Source organism: Parambassis ranga, chromosome 2, assembly GCF_900634625.1.
Source record: "Parambassis ranga chromosome 2, fParRan2.1, whole genome shotgun sequence".
NCBI lineage: Eukaryota > Metazoa > Chordata > Actinopteri > Ambassidae > Parambassis > Parambassis ranga.
In genome coordinates, this window is record NC_041023.1 from 27,255,566 (window position 1) to 27,277,934 (window position 22,369).

The 22,369-nt window shown below is 39.3% G+C and overlaps 1 protein-coding gene across 1 annotated transcript in view; it reads left to right on the forward strand.

Moving 5' to 3' along the window:
* The window catches only part of lmo3 (LIM domain only 3), a 32,437-nt gene extending 14,193 nt beyond the window's left edge, over positions 1–18,244 (forward strand). Inside the window, exons 4-5 of the mRNA XM_028399219.1 lie at positions 8,722–8,847; positions 17,805–18,244. Coding sequence (XP_028255020.1) covers positions 8,722–8,847; positions 17,805–17,910 — 232 coding nt within the window. The 3' untranslated portion in view covers positions 17,911–18,244. The remainder of the gene's footprint in view (positions 1–8,721; positions 8,848–17,804) is intronic.
* The last annotated feature ends 4,125 nt before the right edge of the window (positions 18,245–22,369 follow it).

Genomic DNA, 22,369 nt, shown 5'->3' on the forward strand with positions numbered 1-22,369 from the left:
CAGTAATCTCCAGCACCCACCCCACAACAACCCCACAGGCTTTAGTACATTTATATATATTTCTTTTTCACGGCTATGTGTTTGTAAGTCATACACATTTTTTCATCCAGTAAACAACAACATCATAAAATAATAAAATTAAAAAAAAAAATCAACCTCAGAAAGAAAGTTGAGCATAGCTCCAAGTGACAAAAGCAGATGTGCTGTGGCATGTGGCATCAAATACATTCATGCATAATTAATGTAGGCTGCCGGAGCAGATGAGAGACGAGGGTCTGGCTATGGGCCCAGCAACGAGAAGATGGAGCAGACAAGGGAATGATGCAGAGAGGTGGAGGACAAAAGAAGAGAGAAAAATGTAGCACCTGCGAGTAAGACACTCCTCCCCCTTTTCTAAAAGTAGTCGTGCCTAAGAAATCTAAATAGCACCTGACATGACTTGAACCTTGGTATGATGGTCAGTATGACTGCACCTCCTGCTTCCTCAGTGATTTCACTGTAGGCTTTAGATGACCACCGTTACCAATGATGCTAAAAGTAACATTCAGTGTGGTGTAACATTTTCCACCGGCGCAGTCATCATGCAGTGTTCCACATTGGGGAGGTCACCTTATGCTGTTAATAGAAGCACGTGAGGCAGTCAACCTATAGGCCTTATATTATAGAAGCAACATGGCTGTACATATTACACTGAACGTGAGATACCAGCTCATCTTGCTAGCAATTAGTGTGCCTGCGAGTGTCAATGTGGCAGGCCTCAGCCAGGCCTTCTGTGGCACCCCTGGTTAATGAGGCTTTTATGGAGGTGAAGTAGGGATGTAGGAGAGGATGATGTAGAGACGAGTGCTAGTCAGGGAGAACGGAGCTGACTGCAGCTGTTAGAACAGAGAGAGGAGATGCTGATTGGTTGGTGTCAGTCCTACTTACAGCTATTATTTAGGCAGAGCTGCAGAGTCCTGCACTGAAACCTTCAATTAGTGGGCAGCCTAGCAGAACTGCCAGACACTGTTGTGCCCCCACCCACAAACACACGCACACACATACAGATACACAACACCTTGATCCAGCTAGCCTGCCTACAAGGCTTCTCAGCAGCCAGGTCTTTGTGGTGATCAGTGCTGGTCAAGTAATCTGCGCTGACATCAAAAGAACATGCTAGAATAAAAGTCTTTTGTAAAGCACTATGTGGGAGAGCACTAAAAAAAGCACTTCTCAGCCTTTTTTTTTGTTTTCACTGTGTGAAATCTTTGCAGACATAATATTCTTGATGTGCTCTCCCTTATGATAACTACCAAGCTCATAATGGAGCACTGTGATGTTCTGCCATTGGTCAAACCTGAATCTCTGTGATAGCAGAGAGATGCCACAAAGAGGAAAGAGTCTTGCGTAACCAAAACTAAGCCAGTTCTAGTTGCCTGGGCTGTGCTCTTGTAAAATAAGATGTAAATGTGGCAATTTTAACAGCCTGATTTATTCATGAGGAAGCCAAAAGAAAGTGTGGAATGCTAATGCTGCACGCTGCTTATGCCCTTGGCCAGGGCACTTCGAGAAACAAGTCACTCAGAAAAGGAATTAACAACTCCATTAAATTACCTGACAGCAACAGTACATCCTGCTCTGCATCACTTTGTGTGCATGCTGAAGCAGGAGTTATCTACTAAACATAAATTACCAGAAAAAAAAACATCTTAGAATGTTTGTTGAAGCCAAGATTCTGGAAAGTGAGATCAGTCAGGGAAGATTCAAATAAAGACTTATTATTGGGAGTACACCCAATCAATAATGGATTTTGGGGTTATAAAATGTCAGTCTTACCTCTTGTATGGCATATTACATGATATAGTCTGCTAAGAAACAGTTCTCTCTTTATATATCTATCTAGTTAAAGTTATGTCTGGGTCATTTTATTAAAAAACATATTAGATTTTTTTAAGACAACAGTAAACAGTACGGGACATTTGTCATCTGAACACACTGCACATCTGAAGGAAAGAGAGGCTAGTTAAGATACATTGAGACAAATAGTAACTAAATAATGGCCATTTGATTTAAATTATTTTATTTCATTTATTTAGTTTTTCTTCCAATTGTAATAGTTATTTCTTTGGAGATCACAGAGCTCTTGTGACATTAAAATAGGATTAAGAATCCCTTTAATAATAATAATAAATAATGTGTTATGATGTCATGTTATCTTCAGTTTAGTGGTCAAATAGGTTCTGGGGCTCCGAGTGTATTTTATGCAGTGGGAAATGGGCCCAAATGGCTCTTTAAATGCTGAAGGTTGCCGACCCTCTGGCATAGACCAATCCATAGACTGCCATTGCCATTAGAGCAGACAACACTGACTAGATGCTCATGTTTCTATGTAATACATAGATTTCTTTGACAGAATGTCATTGTCATATTTCTTCACATGCTGTGGATGACCTTAGTTTCCTTTTTTAAAAAAAAAAACTTTCATTAAACTAGATTTACCACATATTTCACCTTTAATGAATAAATTATAGTTGTATAATAATATGAATTTCATCATCAGATCTCCCTTCTACATTTATTTGCTCCTAAATCGTCTCCTATTGGTGGCCTCACTGCTAAACCACTATAATCCAGATGAGATAAGAGAGGGTTTCATGAAAAGGCAACCATTCACAATTTAGTAACAAAATTACTGCCATCGTCACTGTATGTTCATTTGGATGATTTGAACAACATTTTATGTAAACACTGTTCATTTTAAAGGCCTGGAAATATTAACCTCTTTTTACACTATCCTGGCGAGGATAAGCTGTAAAAACGTGTGAATAAACAGATGTGGAAAATTGATTTGAAGGTGAGATGTTTTGAACTTCTTGTCATTTTCCTGTATGGAGAAAATAATCCACACTGCTTATCTGGCAGGAAGAAATGTTGACCTTTTTTGATTGCATATATTTTCTTTGATATAATTAGACAGTGCGGTGTATATGGAAATGTATGGCTGCTGACAGCTTGTGACACTTTGCTTGAAGGCAGCAGTGTGAATATTTATAATACTCCTATCCATGTCAGTGTTTCAACAACATGTCACTCAATCAGATTTCACCTGATGGGTTATGCGTCATGCCCATCTTCCCAATGCTGATTTGGAAGAGTAATGAAAAGCTTCATTTTCTGTCAACTGTATTTTAAATAGAAATAAATCAATAATAAAAAGTGAATCAAATTTGATATAACTACTACTACTACTACTACAAGACACAAATCATGACAGGAGTTCGTGTTGCCTTCTATTTTTCTGTCTCCCGAAGGATTAAAGTAAAAAAAATTGTGTTTGTTTGCATGTGTGGCAGCTTCCACCTCAGTTCACATAGATGTTTAAAGCTTCGAAAGCATCCCATAATTGTTATGTTGTGCTTAGGAAAGGTTGGCTGCCATTAACCTCCCCACACTACAATTCACTTCACATGTCTAGCAATTACTTCCCTACATAATGCTCCCACATGTAAATGTGTGTGTTCTGAAGTTCCTGTAATTAGATTGGGCTTTTCACTTGTAATCTGAAAATGCTAAGGGGTCAAACTGGGTGTCGGTAATCACTAGTGATTGGGTCAGGAGGAGGGTCACGCACACTGCAGGGTCTGTTTCCATCCAGCATTTAATTGTCCTGATGAGAGGGGTCACATTTCCCATGGGAGAGATCAAGAGTGAGGTGCTTTTGTTTTGTTTTTATAAAAACACAAATTGAATTGCAATTTGACGGAAAAATGACAGGCCTGGATCTGAAGTACAATAATATATTAACTAGTGGAACTATTAAACAAAGCTAGCAAAGAGTCGTCGGTCCATATTCCATTCCAAGAGAATGTGACTTTGGTGTCTGTAAAGAGGGTTTATGGAAAACAATGACCCAAACAATGTAGCTGTATCAGCACACTGTTTTTTTGGACTTGTAAAACTGTGCATGTTTGGTGTAGATAATTGCAGGGATAGCGTCGCACAGCCTGGCACACGGCTTGGGGTTGCAGGTGGGTTGCCATGGTGAAGGTGCCTATCAAACTGCACATCTGGTTCCTGAAAGGTCAACATCATTTATAATGCCCATTCAAAAATGGAACTAAATACTACACAGCCAGAACAGTTTCTGCTGGTTTCTTTTTTTAGAAGAATTCAAAGGAATTGTTTTATGGTAGATGCTTAAGGAGGGTATAACATATTGATGGACCAAGGCAGTTTAGCACACTTACTTATAAAATTGTAACATTAGACAAAAGATGTTTATGTGTGTTTATCTGTACTAAAGTACAAAAGACAGTAAAGGGGAATGTTTCTCCAAAGGGCCTGCAGTCTCTTAGAACATAATTCATCATTAGAATATCAGAGTCTGGGTGCAGATGAGAACTGATAGATATGGCAGCCAAGCAAGTCAGGGCACTCAAGGAGGAAAATCTTATCCCAGGGACAATTCCCAGATCATTCCCACTGTAATTGAAATAATTTTGTCCCTAGAGTTCTTTAATCAGTGACAATCACCCCCCCCCCCCACACACACACACACACACACACACCAACACCTTCCTTCTTTCTTGTTATTCTCTTCTGCTTATGTCAAAATTTTTACGTGATGACAGAAAAAGTGAGTTGATTCTGTCTTTTTTTTGTCCCTTTTATGTGCAGACAGAATTAAAATTTTGCTTTTGGCTTTTCAAGTGGAACACCTGTGTCACTCTAACCAGAATTGATCATTAAATGGACAAAGAACAGTCCCATTAAAAAGCCTATGCTTAGATGCAACAAATCATTTGTCTGTTATTAACCCTGAGCCTGTAATTATGCAGATTGCCATAGATTTTCCCTGGGTGCCTGGAAGTGAGATCTAGGGGTTGTTCTCATGGCAGGCGGACGAGAGAACGGTCGTGCATCACTGAACTTGCCACATTCATCATGTTGACTGATGGCACAGGGAGTCGGTCCCCGGGTCCCGGTGGTTAATGTAGTGGGTAATTAACTGTCATTTGCCTAGTAATAGGCCGATGATCAATGGTTTGTGAGGAAACAAATTCTAATCCGGCCGCTGATGAATGCATGCAGCAATGGAGCAATTGATGTGGTGAGAGGGATAAAAGAGATGGGGGGGTTGGGAGAAAGCAAAGTCACCACTGGAATTTCAAATGCCTACTGGAAACACTGGTGCTATCAGAGGATTCCCCAGTCACCAAAAAATATTAACCTAAAAAAGCTTTAATTGATGATTGTTTAAATGATGGATAAGCTGTTTGATTCTCTAGATGTAACTCTGAGATATATATATAAAGTTCTTGGAGAGCTGAGGGGTAAAAGCTGATTCTTCCAGAGGGTTAGCAATGTAAAAACATGATGACATGTCATTTGGCATAACTCCCTGATATGTTAAAATGTAATAATCAGCCTTAGTGTAGCCTCAGTTTATTGGGGGGCCCACTTTACCACTTATCCTCTTAGTTTATAAACATTTGGCTACCGTACTCTACTTATTACTTTACTTCCTGGGATTTCTTTTGGGCCGTTGAGAGAAAAAATAACTCCTCTCTTCTCTCCTCTCCTGACCTAAAGGTTGTGGAATAATGTGATCGACGTCTGATTTTCTCTTATTAAATGAGTACCACTTGAGCCATGCCAAGCTCATCTACACTGAATGCATTTCAGCTGAAATGACTGAACTGTTTCTTCAACATTTGTATTTTGTGATATATACAAAGTGTGTGTCAGATATTCCAGTCCACATATGTCAATGTATTTTTTCCCCACTGAGCCAATCAGACACAACGATAAAACGCTGACATAATATATAGTAAACCTCATTACCATTTCAGGGGTGGGGACTAGCTCAGTCAACAAGTCATTTCTTGATGTTAATGTCATCCTCAAAAAGACTATTTAATGTATGCATGGTTAGAGGAGGGCTGTCCCTGTGGGGCCCACAAATAGATAAATGCCTGTGCTAACCTTTGTCCCCTTCCAAAACCACCTATAATGCTAACATCAGAACTGGATCAAAGAGCAAATCACATTGTCTTTCATGTGTGCCAACAGTCCAAAAATTCATAGCATTGAGTGGTTTTATTGCTGTAGTGGATCAGTGCATGGCAGACAGTTGTACCAGTGTTCATATATTTATTAGCAATCATAGTCCAGTGTGACAAGCTCACAGGCTCCAGTCTTGCACACGTCCTCCGCTTTTGTTGGAGCCTTTGGGCTTTGAATTCATTACAATCAGCCACACTTAATTTGCCTGCTCCCTTGAGAGCCATTAGTGTCTATGGCATCAAACTGGCAGAGCGGTGAGAGACGAGTGGCAGGTACACTTCATCCATCTTCTCTCTCTGCAGGGTGAGCTCGGGCTTCTTATGTGGTGCTAGTGTGAAGAACATTAGCCACACACAAAAGTCCAGCAACCCTGGCTGGTGGGGTGCTGCAGTTTAGGTAAACCTCTAAATATCAACAATTCTGCTTCTTTGGCTCAGCCTGCAGGACATGCTGTGTATTGTTTTTGCAATTTTAGTTTAGTAGATATCAGTAATTTAGATATTCTAATTTGGAACCTGGAAAGTCACATGAATGTTTTGCTTCATTCATTTTTGTACTGAATAATATTTTATATTAATTTAATTTAGTTTCATAGTGAGCGTTGTTGTGTAGTGTGCGTAGTGGGTAAAATCAATATATATATATATATATATATATATATATATATTCTGAAATAGACACCCTTAACTCTCAGACTCAGCCCATTATCACTGTTACGCCAAACTTATGTACTGTAGTATTTTCACAGTTGTCACAATAACAATAACAAACATTTGTGATGTAAAGATTGTTTGGCTTCTGACTGTGTGAATTTATTCATACTACTGGCAATCAGCACAATATTGCTATATCTTCTTCAGTTTAGATTAGATTCAGTCAGACTGTCTGACCTGATGCGAAAAGGATTGGAATTTGAAACACTATTTCTGTGTTTTTTTATATATTTAATTTAGCATGTGAGCATGAAGCAAGGTTTTGTGATGTTTTGGTTAGTTTTACTTTTTTTATTGATCGATTAAGGTTGCAACCAGAAGGGAGACACGCACAATCAATAAATGTTCAGGGATACCAGAGCAGAGACATCACCAAATCTTTCCAAGCAAAGCAGCATGACCATCTTTTCTAACAGGGCAGGCCACTTTACATTTGTAAGAGATGAGAGAAAAGTACAGACAGACAAAGCAAACAGTGAAACAGAACACAATTTTGCTTCAAGCTGTCAGGCGAAAAGCTTGAAACATCACATTTTTACGCAAATACCCTCCATCATTTATAGTCCGGAGCCTTGAGTGCATGCTCTCTGAAAATGATTCAGTCAGGTTACTGGAAGACAAGGACATTTGGCCCCACACACTGAGAGGACGTGGCATTGTGACTTCAGAATTATGAGTTGCCATTAAAAAAATAAATGCTGCCGTTATGCTTAAACACTTATTGTTTCATGCTAAACTATATCTACTTCGGATCTGCTTTGGAGGAGGTGTGCCATCAGTGGACGTCTTGCTATTCACTTTTTGTGCAGGAAAAAACAAAATATATATAAGGTACCCTATATTTAGATTTTTCACAGGAAAAGGCATAATAATTTTAATTAAGTCAACACTAATCCATCCAATAGAACCTCTTTGTTTTCACCAAGCTACCATGTTTCAAGAATATTTTTTATTGTCCCAAGGTGTGTTGACAGTGGCCCTTAATTCTGTAGGTATTCATGAGGGCACAATTTATCTGCTTTTCTGCCTCTGGGAAACATACTTTCTGAAGGTTAATAAACAACCCTGCATATCCTGAGCCCTGAGATCATTTATCAGATTGCGATCTCTAACAGACTCTAAGAGTGGCATGCCATTTTATCATTTTAACGACGGCTAAAAGTGCCTCAAGAAGTCTGCCTAATGGGTTATTTTGTTATATGATTTTGTTATCAGATTTTCTTTGCTAGCCTGGTCTAGGTCGCTGTGTAGTAACAGCCCTGAATCCCTAATGAATCCTCACATTAATGTCCCTGGAGTGGGCATCGAAATAATAAGATCTTTCTCGGGCTGTAGTGCTAGCCATGTCCCATTTGTTTTTTCTTTCTTTTGACACAAGCTATGGTCCTGTGTGTGTATGTGTGTGTATGTGTGTGTGTTAGTTCTCCCGTACCCCAGCTCTGTCCAGCCTAATTTTGATTGATGTCACACTTGTCCTCAGAGTGACCAAAAAGTAGTAGAAGCAGTTGTACTTTTGTAATTTAGTTTAGCGTCATAAAGGGAAAAAATACAATAACTGCCACTGGTCATGTGATATATAAGGAAGCGAAAACGTGTGTATAAACAGTAGGGTTGGTGCGTATAATTATAACTTTTTACTTTGTGTAGACTCTCTGTCTGCCTGTACACTTTAAAGTTGGGTGACTGGGTGTTTCTGCAGCCATGTCTCAGTTAAACATATACCTTCTGTGTCCTTGTACACCTGACGCTCATCTATCTCATTCACTAGGGACTCAAGGCACTGCCCGTGTACCCCCGAATATGTCCTACCTGTAGGTTTGGGAGTGAGCAGTTCTCCTTGTATGAGAGCTATGGCAAAAGCCTGCCACTTAGTTATTACAAAGTTGTTTGTTTCTCTGGTGGTTTAATATCGCTTTGGATTGTGAAGTTACATGAATACATTTTGTTTTTCTGTGTGGCTTAGGTTGTTTGGTGTTACGGGGAACTGCGCAGCCTGTAGCAAGTTAATCCCAGCCTTTGAAATGGTCATGAGAGCCAAGGAGAATGTCTACCACCTGGACTGCTTTGCATGTCAGCTCTGCAATCAAAGGTGAGTGATGGGACCACATTTCTGCTCCTTTCTCATACCTGTATCCAAGCAGATGGCTGCTAAGGGAAGCAAGATTGGGGGCACAGAGAATGCAGCCGATAGCTGTAGAAAGATTCTACATATGAGATTCATCACCCTAACTGGAAACCAATGTAGACACATCCAGGGTCTAGGAAGACCTACTGGATGATCATAACAGTGATCATAATTCTGCACTGCTACTATACAGTTTCACTACAGTGCTATAGGTACAGTTACACATCCTTTCTATCCATTTTCATAAGCGGGCAATTTCAGAATACACCTTCTTACTACATGGCCAGGGAAGAAGCTTGGAGTTATTAAAAATCAGTTTAAAGAGGGTGTCATTTTCACTGAAACTCTGTGTTATAGACATTGGTGCACAAAAAAATAAATGCTGAATCAAATCACAATAAAAATGGGGTGACCAATACTTTTATATTATGCATCCCTTACATCCTTACAAATGTGGCAAGTTACTGCTCAAGCACTCGCATGCAATTATATAACTTCCATCCATCCATTGTCCAAACCATCTAGTCCACCAGGATCAGGGAGCAAGAGAGAAACCAGAGACCTCCAGACCTTTCCTGGTGGAAGAGGATCCCAAGCTCCCCAGGTCCACTTAGGCTTTGTCTATGCTGCATACGATGCCTATCCCCCAACCATAGCACTTCATGCACCCACATAGCAGAAACACTCACCATGCTAAACCCAAAGAGCCTGGTTACGCACAATTAGCACTCAGTTATTGTCTTGTCACTCCAGCCAGCTGCACCAGACAGCCTCTCCTAATGGAAGAAGTCAGCTAATTTTCATCAGCCAGGCCTAGGCAAGCCAGCTTTGCTTACAACCATTAAAACCCATTTAAGCATGAGCAAATCTTTCTTTTTACATTAGGCCAGCTGATGTACTATTGAGCAACACAGATATTAGTGTGTTTCAAATGGTCCACTGTGGCATTGGAAGCAGTGTTCAGTGTTCCCATCATGATTTTACTAAGGCCAAGATTTATGCATGTTGATTATTCTTATATCACATTTTAACCCTCATGCGTTGTTCGGGACATTTTTGTCCTCTGAGAGAAATTTTTCTGTTTATTTTGGCCATAACTTTGTCAATATGTGGACAAATTGAATCATTTTTCCTCAATAAGCTTAATTTTACATAAATTTTGTTAATATGATTTTAAAATTTTTCATAGGTCAACGGTACACTGTGGGCAAATTTTACCCCCTAATGTGTTGTTCGGGGACAAAAACGTCCCCTAACTTTAACGGTTTTAAAAATATATTAGATAAATATTTTTTTGAAATTTTTTTGCATAGACCTTTTAATTAACTTCAGTTCTAATCAACAGTAGTGAAAAAATCATTTTCCCCCAGGATTTTAACCCTTTAATCACCAATTTTATAAGGGGTGGTGCTGAAAATTGAAAAAAAAAACACACAAAATGGCTCATTTTTAATAGAAAAGGTGAATGTGGACTGGATTCTTTTTAACCTTTATTATAGTCTTGGTCATGTCAAACATCAGTAAAAAAATTGACTTTATTGCATTATTAGTTTTTGCACAGCACTGGATTTTCTTTTTTTCTCCCATTTTGTCCCATAGACTTACATTATAAACACACTTTTTTTGACTGCACAGCCATGGCACTAAATAATCATGCATTCTTGATTGTTGGTGGTTTACCCTGTTGGTAGGAGGTAACATTTGTGATTTTTACAGTTAACAACTTAATTACCATATTAACCCTTTACCTGCAGGCCTGTGCTCATGTACTGTAGTTTCTGGCTTAAGTATATGGAGTTATAGGGAGTATTTTAGCACATAATTGTGTGTCTACACACTGTGTGTGTATGTTAGAGAGGAAGAGAGCCATTTGCACACTGTCAGGGAAGGAAAGTCAGGAAAATAAAGTTACTAAGTAAGTGAAGTGTACCTAATTCAGACGTACAACGGCAATGCATAAGCATGTAAAATGAAAACATCCAGGAGTTCTGGCGTCTGAAGTTGTGGATGGGTAAAATAGCTGTTTTTTTTTTTTTTTTTAGCTTTCGGAAAACACGTCCTCCAGTAGAGTGACTTTACTTTTAGGTTAGTGTCTCAGTTGAGATCACTGAATTAGTCTAAGTGAGGTCTAAGTGCCCCTTTTCCATGGTGTGTTGCGCTCCACACGACCATACGTACATGTGCATGTTACTAAATAGACACCATAGATAGATAACTTGATAACATAATAAATAATCATTGACTAACCAAATCTAATCTACAGTTTAGTCCCCTACTAAAATTAGTATTAAAAGTAGTTTAGTAAAGTAAAGTAAAGTAAATTTGTTGCAGCCCTAAAAGTAAGTGCCGGGCCCTTTGATGCTGAGAGGTTCAGACTAAACAAAACAAAAACACTAGTGGACTTGCATGCATCCTCCTGGTCATTTAATGGTGACAAGAGCAGCAAGCAGCATGAAGAGAGGATTCACCTGTGCATGAGTGAAGGATTCACTTGTGAACGAATGAAGGATTCGCTTGTGAACAAGTGACGGATCTACTTGTGCAGCCTTCACAGCTTCACAGCCTGGCCCTTCATAGAGCCAGGCTGCACAATCATTTCCAGAGATTGTGCACAAGTGAATCCTCTCTTCATGTTGCTTTCTGCTCTTCTCACCATCAAATGACCACAAGGTCACATGTAAGACCACTTGCCTTTTTGTTTTGTTTAGTCTGCACCTGTAGACATCAAAGGGCCACACGTGCATAGCAACACTTTCTTTGTTTTTGTTTACTATGAAGACTCTGTGGTTGTGTGTACTCACAGACAACAAGATCAGTGTGCAAATGGCTCTCTTCCTCTCTAACATACACACACAGTGTGTAGACACACAATTATGTGCTAAAATACTCCCTATAACTCCATATACAAGCCAGAAACTACACTACATGAGCACAGGCCTGCAGGTAAAGGGTTAATATGGTAATTAAGTTGTTAACTGTAAAAATCACAAATGTTACCTCCTACCAACAGGGTAAACCACCAACAATCAAGAATGCATGATTATGTAGTGCCATGGCTGTGCAGTCAAAAAAAGTGTGTTTATAATGTAAGTCTATGGGACAAAATGGGAGAAAAAAAGAAAATCCAGTGCTGTGCAAAAACTAATAATGCAATCAAGTCAATTTTTTTACTGATGTTTGACATGACCAAGACTGTAATAAAGGTTCAAAAGAATCCAGTCCACATTCACCTTTTCTATTAAAAATGAGCCATTTTGTGTGTTTTTTTTTCAATTTTCAGCACCACCCCTTATAAAATTGGTGATTAAAGGGTTAAAATCCTGGGGGAAAATGATTTTTTCACTACTGTTGATTAGAACTGAAGTTAATTAAAAGGTCTATGCAAAAAAATTTCAAAAATATATTTATCTAATATATTTTTAAAACCGTTAAAGTTAGGGGACGTTTTTGTCCCCGAACAACACATTAGGGAGAAAAAAAGAAAATCCAGTGCTGTGCAAAAACTAATAATGCAATCAAGTCAATTTTTTTACTGATGTTTGACATGACCAAGACTGTAATAAAGGTTCAAAAGAATCCAGTCCACATTCACCTTTTCTATTAAAAATGAGCCATTTTGTGTGTTTTTTTTTCAATCTTCAGCACCACCCCTTATAAAATTGGTGATTAAAGGGTTAAAATCCTGGGGGAAAATGATTTTTTCACTACTGTTGATTAGAACTGAAGTTAATGAAAAGGTCTATGCAAAAAAAATTCAAAAATATATTTATCTAATATATTTTTAAAACCGTTAAAGTTAGGGGACGTTTTTGTCCCCGAACAACACATTAGGGAGAAAAAAAGAAAATCCAGTGCTGTGCAAAAACTAATAATGCAATCAAGTCAATTTTTTTACTGATGTTTGACATGACCAAGACTGTAATAAAGGTTCAAAAGAATCCAGTCCACATTCACCTTTTCTATTAAAAATGAGCCATTTTGTGTTTTTTTTTTTTCAATTTTCAGCACCACCCCTCATAAAATTGGTGATTAAAGGGTAAAATCCTGGGGGAAAATGATTTTTTCACTACTGTTGATTAGAACTGAATAACTGTTGATTAGAACTGAAGTTCATTAAAAGGTCTATGCAAAAAACATTTTCAAAAAAAAATATTTATCTAATATATTTTTAAAACCGTTAAAGTTAGGGGACGTTTTTGTCCCCGAACAACACATTAGGGTAGTGTTTGCGAACAATGCATGAGGGTTAAATTGTGCCCTTTAAAAGTCTGTTATTGTAAAGTATGTAAAGCACCACAAAACAATGCCATGTCATGACAGTGACTGTAGTCTCATTTAACTGCTTTCAAGACACATAAAAATGAAAACAAACTAGCTGTACTGCACCACAAAGGTGCAAGAGCTTGATCACTCCTGCTTTCTGCTGCTACTGAAGCCATCTCTGATGCACAAATTATCACTGCCTCTGTAATTAGGCTACCATCGAGTCAGTCTACTGGCAGCCCCCTTGTATTTACTGAGATCTATCCTGTGATCTCTCTGAAGAATCCCTGAGCAGGTTCTCAGCATCTGGAAATAGATTCCTGCTCCTTGTCTGGCATACCGATCTGCCGCCTTGTTGATCTGTACTAGCTCTGTCCTTCTTTATTTCCCAGCGTCAAACAAACATGAAAGCCCTCATTGACCCCCTCCCCCCATGGGCCCTTCAATAAAGCAATCTAATCCATCTCACAAATGGCCCACAGATTTCTCTGTGGAACATTGTCAGACAATGTGAAATCTGACAGAGCAGGCAATCGTGAGGTTAGTAGGGGTCACACAGTATAATTATCTATCACTCCCTGCAGGTCAGCCACAGCCTATGTTTGAAGGTTGAATTGCTACAATTAAGTATGAACATGCCGTTACCCCCATTCACACGTCCGTTCACTTATGCATGTATTCACGTCATCAGTTGCTTAGTGGGTACACCCACCCTACTGTATCCCACAGATTGAGGACAGCAAACTCAAAGCCAATGATTATTCTGATTTCATCAGGGATTCACTGCAGGGCTCCAATGGCCACTGTCATGCTCAGCTATAAGGGACCTTGCTTAAGAGATACCATTTAATGTCAAGCAAGGATGGAAAACTGGCCTGTTTGCAAAGAACAGGGATGTCACTGCATTTGTGGCCTGTGACTACATACTTGCTCTTTGTTATCGTCACCATCGAATTGGTAGCAATGTTTTTTTCAATTCAATTTTATATGCACTGCTGAAGACATCATTTTTCATATATCCCCTGTAATACAGCAAAGACATTTTAACACTAATTACTATAGTATTATATAGTATTATTTATGGAGCTTTTTTCACCCTGTTTAGTTGAGAGAATATGATGACCAAGACCCAGTTTTGCTGCCGACTACATCAGCTCCAATCCCCCCCCCCCCGACACACTGAAGCATCCCCACAGAATTATACTGCCACGGCCATGTTTTTAGGAACCATGTTCTGTTGGTTGGCTGTATCTCCTCCTTCAAAAGATGCCAATTTTTGTTGCATCTGACCAAATGACATGCTTTCCAGTCCAGGCTGTCCCTAGCATACTTTAGTCTGGTTTGGAGAGGTCTTTTCTGCAGGTGTAATTCATTTTTGCGCAGGACTCTGTCCTGTCTTCTGTTTCTTCAGCACAACTGAGCGGTAAATTGACCGCTTTTCTGTGGCCAATCTACCTCTCAGTCAAAAGCCATTCCAAATCCACAAAACACATGTGGACTGGTTGGCAAACACCCATGAACCTTCAAGCACCCTATGGAGGGTATAAAGCTAGTCCACTGTTCTATGAGCAGTACAAAAACTTCATTGTTCCTCCTGGATCAAAGATTTGACTATAGGCCGAAATCTCCTCTCAAGAGGGTAGGCTGAGGAGTGTGATACCCTGCAGTTGAAACACACCATGCTTTATCAACAAGAGACATGTTGGTAGTTCATGGGTTATTTTGTTTTTTATTTTTTTATTTTTTTTTCCCACACATAATATTCCACTGTACCAAAGATGGCTCTTAGGTTCCTCCATTCAGTCCTGCTGAAGAACAAAGTAATGTGATCTAGAAAAACATTGTCAGCTAATCTGCTCCGAATGTGTTAGGGACCAAAGACAATAACGTAATTTTTTGTCAGTAATTAGTAACAAAAAATATCATACAGACTTTGATGTCCCTAGGGTTGAGATTTGACTGAGCTGTTTCCTCTGGCTGCATAGATAGCTACAGCTGGGTGTCATGAGCTTAGCAATGAAAATGTAACATGAAAAAAGCATTTAGAGGTTAATTTGCTTCAAAATATACACCTCATAAGAAAAGCCATTAAAGCAATTACCAGTAACTTATCTGCCACACAGCATAGGTCTTTGTTGCCAACTTTAAAAGTATCAGAGAATGAAAAATCCTTGTCCCTGGTCTATCAGCAGAAATATAGATTTTTAAACCAAATTCAAAGGCCCATGTTTGCAAACTCTGTTTAACTGGACATAAATGTACCCTTGTAAACTATCCCAACAGCAAGTCCTTTTCTTTTCCTGAAAAAGGAGAAAATACTATATTCTCAAAAGCCAGAATCCCTTCTCGCATCAGTGGTAAGGTGTTAGAAGTAAGGAAGGAGATATGAGACTCCATTCAGCAAGCAGTTAGCCACAGATCAGCCCTGGGGGACAGCTAATCGATGGAGCTGTCGTCCAGCCTCATCATCTAGCCACTGTTGGCCCAATTTTCCCTTGATGAGCTAGGGGCCACAGTCTAGGGAATCTGGAGGCAGGTTAGAGTAGAAGGGAGCAGTAGAGAGCAGGATGGGTGACAGTGCAGAGGGAAGGTCAGCACTGATAAGGGAGGTGGCGCTATACTGGAGTTTTGAAGGGGTGACTGACACCGGTTGTTTTCAGCACAACCTAAACTCAGTCACTAGTACCTTGTATGTCACAAATTAGGCTTGTCAGATGGCAGCCTAATATGCAATAAGTGATGGCTGTGATGGTGAGCAGTTGGTCAAAAATAACCTATTTTTCTTTGTCTTATGCATTTGGGCTTCATTCATAGGTGTGATTCCCCACAGAATTCCCCAAATTATATATAAAATTATATATATATTATATATCTCTGTATCACAATCCCCAAAGAAAAACTCATCTTCAGTGTGTCCTTGTGTATCTGCAGTCTGTTGCCCAACAGCAGATTTGCAGCATGTTGTTACAATTAGGCAATGATGTCAGAGGGCAAAGTGTTTCTAAAAGGTATGCGCCTTAACAGTAATTAGATTTGGTGCAGTCGAGACTATTTTCAGTCTTTGACAATCTCTACAATTCTTCATTTCAGTGGAAAGTGAATACGCTAGTTAACATGGGCCTCCAAGGCAAACAGCAGGCATTGCAATACATCTTTTAACTGCGTGCCTGTGGAAATGATTCTTTCTCTTCCTCCTACAACAAGAGGTCTCCGAAGACTCATTAGTCAAAGTCACCTCTGAGTAAGGATGGAAGGAAGAAAGTGAAGGCAGCACAGGTAGAGAAGACAGAAGCAACAGAAACTGACTTTGCAAGGTTAGAAGGGGCTTATAATTCCACAAGTTTAAATTGTCTATGCGCTCTCATAATTATGATAGCTAAATGATACCATACAGTACCACTGGTTAAAAAAGGATTTCAAAATTTAAAAGGAAAGTACATATAAAGTGGGAGTCAGCTTGGTGTGTGAGGAACCTAATACAGTATTTAGTAAAATAATTTGATTCCTAGAGAAAATGTACCATTAAAAATACAATCTTTGTTTTATAAAGTAATATATAACAATGTAATAATATTTCTTTACAAAAAGGTCATTCGAAAAGGCAGAAAGACGTATAATATACAGCATAGAGCTTTTTAATGTTTTCTGTAATTTGAAGAATATTAAATAATCATTCTGATAATATCTACCCAAAACATTTTCTAATAGTGAAGGCAGGGTATTTGAATTCTCTTAATGGTCTCAAATGGTTGAAGCAATCATGAAAAAAATAATGCACTTGATCTGCTCAGCCGACCTGAATAAACACTGTGTACAACACACACACAACACCTCCCTTGTCTTACCTGCACAATATGGGAAATAAGCGGCCTGCAGGACAATATAATGAGAATAAGTGCTCTGGCATGATGTTCAACATTATAATCTCCAATTGGCACCTGGTATGACCCAAGCCCAAGTTAAAGGAAATCAGTGGACAAAAACTAACCTAAAACTCCTGGCACCAAAACAGGAAAAAAACAGCAACAAGCAAAAAAAGACCTTCTTCGGCTTCTGGCGACAAATTATTAACAGTGCTATTTACAAAGGTGGAGCGAGAAATGGAGCGAGAGAGAGAGAGAGAGAGAGATGGCTTAAAAAGGCTCCCTCTTCAAGTCAATCCAGCTAGAGTGGGATTGAATCCAGATTGTTTTAAGACTGAATATGGATATTCAGACCTATTTTCAAATACGGATATTGCACACATGCCTCCGCGCCTAATTCAGCTCAATCTAGCTCAATCCGGTGGCTTTGCTGTCGCATCCTATAATTCACACCTCCACAGATCAGGCTAGAGTGGGATATGGCTCCAGTCCCGCTCAATTGGGATTAATACACAAGTCTGAACGGGGTCTTACAGTACCACAAAATGTGACCCAGGGTCATATTGTACACCGTTCTGAAAAGTCAGGTACACTCCTGGTCCACCTGTCTGGAGCAGGGCAGGGCTGAGGAAGTTGATGGTTTCTTTAAAAAGGAAGTGTTGGGACCAGTGAACTACCAGTATCTAAGCCAATGATTTTAATATAGTCATAGCATAGCCTGCTAGGCTGCTACCTAGTCACAGATTGTTGTCTGTAGCCTGTGTAAACACTCTTCTCTCTCTTCTTGTGGTGCAGGTTTTGTGTCGGAGACAAGTTTTTCCTGAAGAACAACATGATTCTTTGCCAGACAGACTATGAGGAGGGGCTAATGAAGGAAGGCTACGCTCCCCAGGTCCGCTGACTATCACAGACCAACAGAGAAGAGGAGGAGGAAAAGGAGAAGTGGGAGAAAGAGACTGAAGGAGGGCTTGCAATCAGACAAGAAAAAGCACTATTGCCTCCTACCCAGCTCCTGTCCTCCATATGTACATATCTAAGCAAGACTGCCTGAGAAGGGACACCTCTGCTGTACAGAATAGCCATAGAGACGGTGTGGCAGGAAAAAGGCTCTGGTAGACCACGACAAACCACAAATCCCCCCAAAAAATGTTTGTATATTACTTTGTGACTGACAGATGCTGCCTCTTTCCACTTGTCACCAAAATCACTGGCCTCAAAAGAAATTTCTAAACAGTTGATCCTGGTTATGGAAAAAAAGACCATTTCCTGAAAGACAGACAGACAGACAGTATCCAGTCCACCTGAATGCATCTCACACAAACAAATTCACTAAGCTTTTGTCAATCAATGTTAATTTGAGGGATGTTTTTACTTTAGTATGCAAGATTAAAAAGCTTCAGTGAATGTAAATGGAAGAGTGTCAAAAAAAAACTCTGCGTATGTGTCTGTCTGACTGTCTGTGAGCATGTGCTGAGGACATCTGTCACACTGTCTTGCTTAGTGAGGTCCATACAGTCCTTTCAGAAATTTTCCACAGCTGCATTGTCTAATAAACAAACATAAATGCTGTATGGATGCATAAATTCAAACTTATATATTGTATATACATATATGAGAACATGTAAGAGTCACATGTACTTTTGACCCAAGCATGTCTCATACCCACGTGGTAGCGTCACTTGTCAATCATCTTGTGTGATTGGCTGTTAAAGACTTTACTGGACAAGGTAAGCGACTTCTGCATATAACAGATAAAATTATACTCTCAATGTGAAATCATCCAACTTTCAGCATCCTACTTTGGTCTGTGTCATACAGCATTCAGACAGATTACACAAAAACAGCAGGCCAGTGAAGAAAGATGAGATTTTAGTCTAATAATTTTTAGTCTTATATTCACTGTATGTGGTCGAGACCTAGTGACATGGTTGATATGGTGACAAAAGTCAGTTTGCCTCCTAAAAAGCATTTCTTCAGAGCTACTATGAGATGTTTATGGGCAGCTTAGATTTGAATTGTGACTTCCTGAGAAGGAAACCTGCCTTTTTTGTTTTTTTTGTTTTTTAAATGGTGTGAACCGTTTTTCTATTTATTAAAAACTTGCTTTCGCAGTTGTGAAAACGACAAATGAGAACTGCCCGTGTAGGCAGGTTGTAATAGAGGTATTGGGGTGTGTGGGGATCACTTAAGTAGGGATGGTGGGGGTCGGTTACTTTTTCTACACTGTTTATTTGATTCACTGCATCATGTGTCGTCCAACAATTTGCCATTGTTTGACATGATATTATTGTACTTGAAGCTAACCAACTGTTGGAGCACTGTTTAACTTATGTTGAGGATGACAACGTACGTTTTACCGCAGGTTTTGGGTTCAGTTAACTCTGCAGCAGTTTTGTCAGACTAAGACCCTGTCATCTATGTCACAATGGCTACTTGCTGCAGAAAAATCATATCCGATTTTGGCTGAGGGGAAAAAGAATTTGTTATCTTCCTGCATTAAATATCAGCATTGGAGCACGTGCAGCAGCACTCTGCACCATTCCTTAGCTGGAAAAGGAAAACCTTCTCTAATTTGTAAATTGCCAGTGTACATAAAAGAAATACTAATTTTTGCTTGCGATTGTACAATTTTTTTCTTTTTATGTGTCATCCAGCATGAGATGTTTATTTTTAGGACGCTTGTAAATACTGTAATTGTAATAATTTTAAGCACAAATGTAATACACTTTTATTGTGTTACCTGTAATTATAGTGTCTTCTTTCTCTCACAATTTTGAACATTGATATTTGCAGAAAGCTTACACTTACTTTATGTATACAGTTTTTACAAAGGTCCCCACATCCAAACTAGGGCTGGGTATTGTGATACATACCTCACTACAGTCCAGAACGGTATAATCCGATTTGACACTAATATACTACTAACATTAAATGCCCTATGCAATATTCAATGTCAATGGCACGTCCTTTACAAAATCTTCTTTGACATTTTAATCATTCATCACTTTTGATCTGAAAAGACAAAAGATGCACATTGTACTGGCTAGGAAAGCTACACCACCTCCTAGGGGGCGGAGGGAGTATTGATATAAGGAGCTGACATATCAGTGTTTTATGGTTAATATTAATTTAATATCTGAACATCATTTTTTTTTTGCACAGCCCTGATCCCATTAAATGGAATAGAGAATGTTACCAGTTCTTTACTCTAAATCTTACATTCAAATGAGACATTGTATGTTTCAAACCCATCTTTTGTTTAGCTCTAAAAATATAATACCCTTTCATCAAATCCGGTGCTTTGTTTTACAGCAACAGCTATTTCTTTGTGGGTTCTCCCATCTAATTACCTGGACTTCAGACCAGAATCATCAGAGTCAAAGTGCAACATTTGGATTAAAGTTATTACTCTAATTAGTAAGGTGCTTCTAAAGGTGCCCTGTGAAGTTTGTCGACACTGATGCTCACATCACATTACACAGACCCACAACATAATATCCCAGCCAATTAAGCTAATTGAATTTCCTTATCTAGAGACACAAAGAAAAGAGAGGAGCTTAGATTAGGCTCAAGCTGTTAAGAGTCCTTTAGTAGATGAAAACCCTCAGTAGGTGGAGATTACAGGCAGGTCAAGTTAAAAGAAATTGCGGTAACCATAGCGAGAATCCTCATTAATAGCAGACATGTGTCATGGGTTAGCATGGCTCATCTTCCCTGGAATCAATCATTAATCCCTGTATCCTGCTGCTGATCATGTGGATCATCACCATGTTTTAAGACATCTTTATTATGTCATTATTTGGTCACTTACTTGCAGGACTGTCGCCCCTAATCAAAACACAAAGTTAATTAGGAAGCAATGCCTACATCATGTCCTGCAGCATCATGTGCCAGGACAACAAAGAGGAGAGACCTAAATTTAAACTCAGGCAAAAGATGACGGTCTTGTTGATAGAACTGCGGCATTACTGGCTCTGAAAAAGTCTTCACTGGATGATTGTGATTTAGAAGAGTTTAGAGCTCCATGATAAATTCATAAATTGGAACCCTGAAGTAGACTTCACAAAAGCCAAACATACTCTGCTGGACAGAAATCTGCTGACTGTGGAAGCCACTTGAGTGCAGTGAACTGTTTGTAGTAAGGGGGCCCCAAAGTGTACCAAGACCATCTCTCCTCACACCATTACAGGTGCAGCAGGAGCCTAAACGGTTGATACATAGATGGATCTATGCCTTCAAGTTGTTGTCCAATGTTTAGATCCAACTCCAAGCCTGTGATTTAAATATCGGGGAAAAAAATGAAAGTCACTTTAATCACCTAATGCTCATTTTGACCATGAAACAGCTCGTCTTCACCATGTCTACATGCTTTTATGCATTAAGTTGTTACCAATGATTGGCCAATTTGAGATTGCAAACAGGTGTACCTGTAATGTAGTTGCCAGTGAATGCGTACTCTCCTGTGTTGTTCACCAGCCGAGTCCCGAACTGACGCTGGTCCCGTTTACAGGCCCGGTCCGATTATGGTTTTGGACATATAAAGGCCGGCCTCAATTATAAGCCGGGTCAGATTTTCTCATAAGGTAAGGAGCAAATATATAACTATAAATATAACATAAAAAACAACAACAATTTATGCCAACGGGTGACATTGTCATGGAGACACATAAACAAGGCTAAAGAAATGTACGACGACATTAATGATGGAAGGGATGTGGACAACGTTTCAGCTAGTTCTGGATGGCTTTTTCGCCAGAATAATTAAAGGCCTGCCCCAAATAGCTGCCTGTCCCAATTATAAGCAGGGACAATTTTGCGATTTAGGCAAATAAAGGCCCGGGCTAAGTTTTATGGTATTTAAAAAACATGCTGTTTAAGTCACGTGACTCTGCCTCCTTCATCTAGTCTGTGTTAGGTCGAAGCAAAGCTGAAAACATGGAGGAGAGGAGTACACACATTGAGCCAACAAATCAACTCGAGCAGCTTGTACCCAAACAGAACGCCGTGTCCATTGTTTGGGGACATTTTAGGTTCAGTGCAGACGACATAGAGCAGAAAGACGTCAAGTGTAATACTGCAGAAAAATTATTGTAGCGAGCAACTGTAACACCACTAATATGTGTAGTCATTTGCAGCACAAACACGTTACCTAATAAAAAAACAGGGAGATTGACAGACGGCCTACAACTAATGCCAAACTATACAAAGGATTCACGAAGATGGAAAGAAACATCTGGCGCTATTGCATACTACACAGTGAAAGATATGGCCCCCATAGCTACTGTGGAACATAGTGGGTTTAAATGTCTCCTCAAAAAATGTACTAACTACAGAATGTAATGTGATGTGAGCTCGACAAA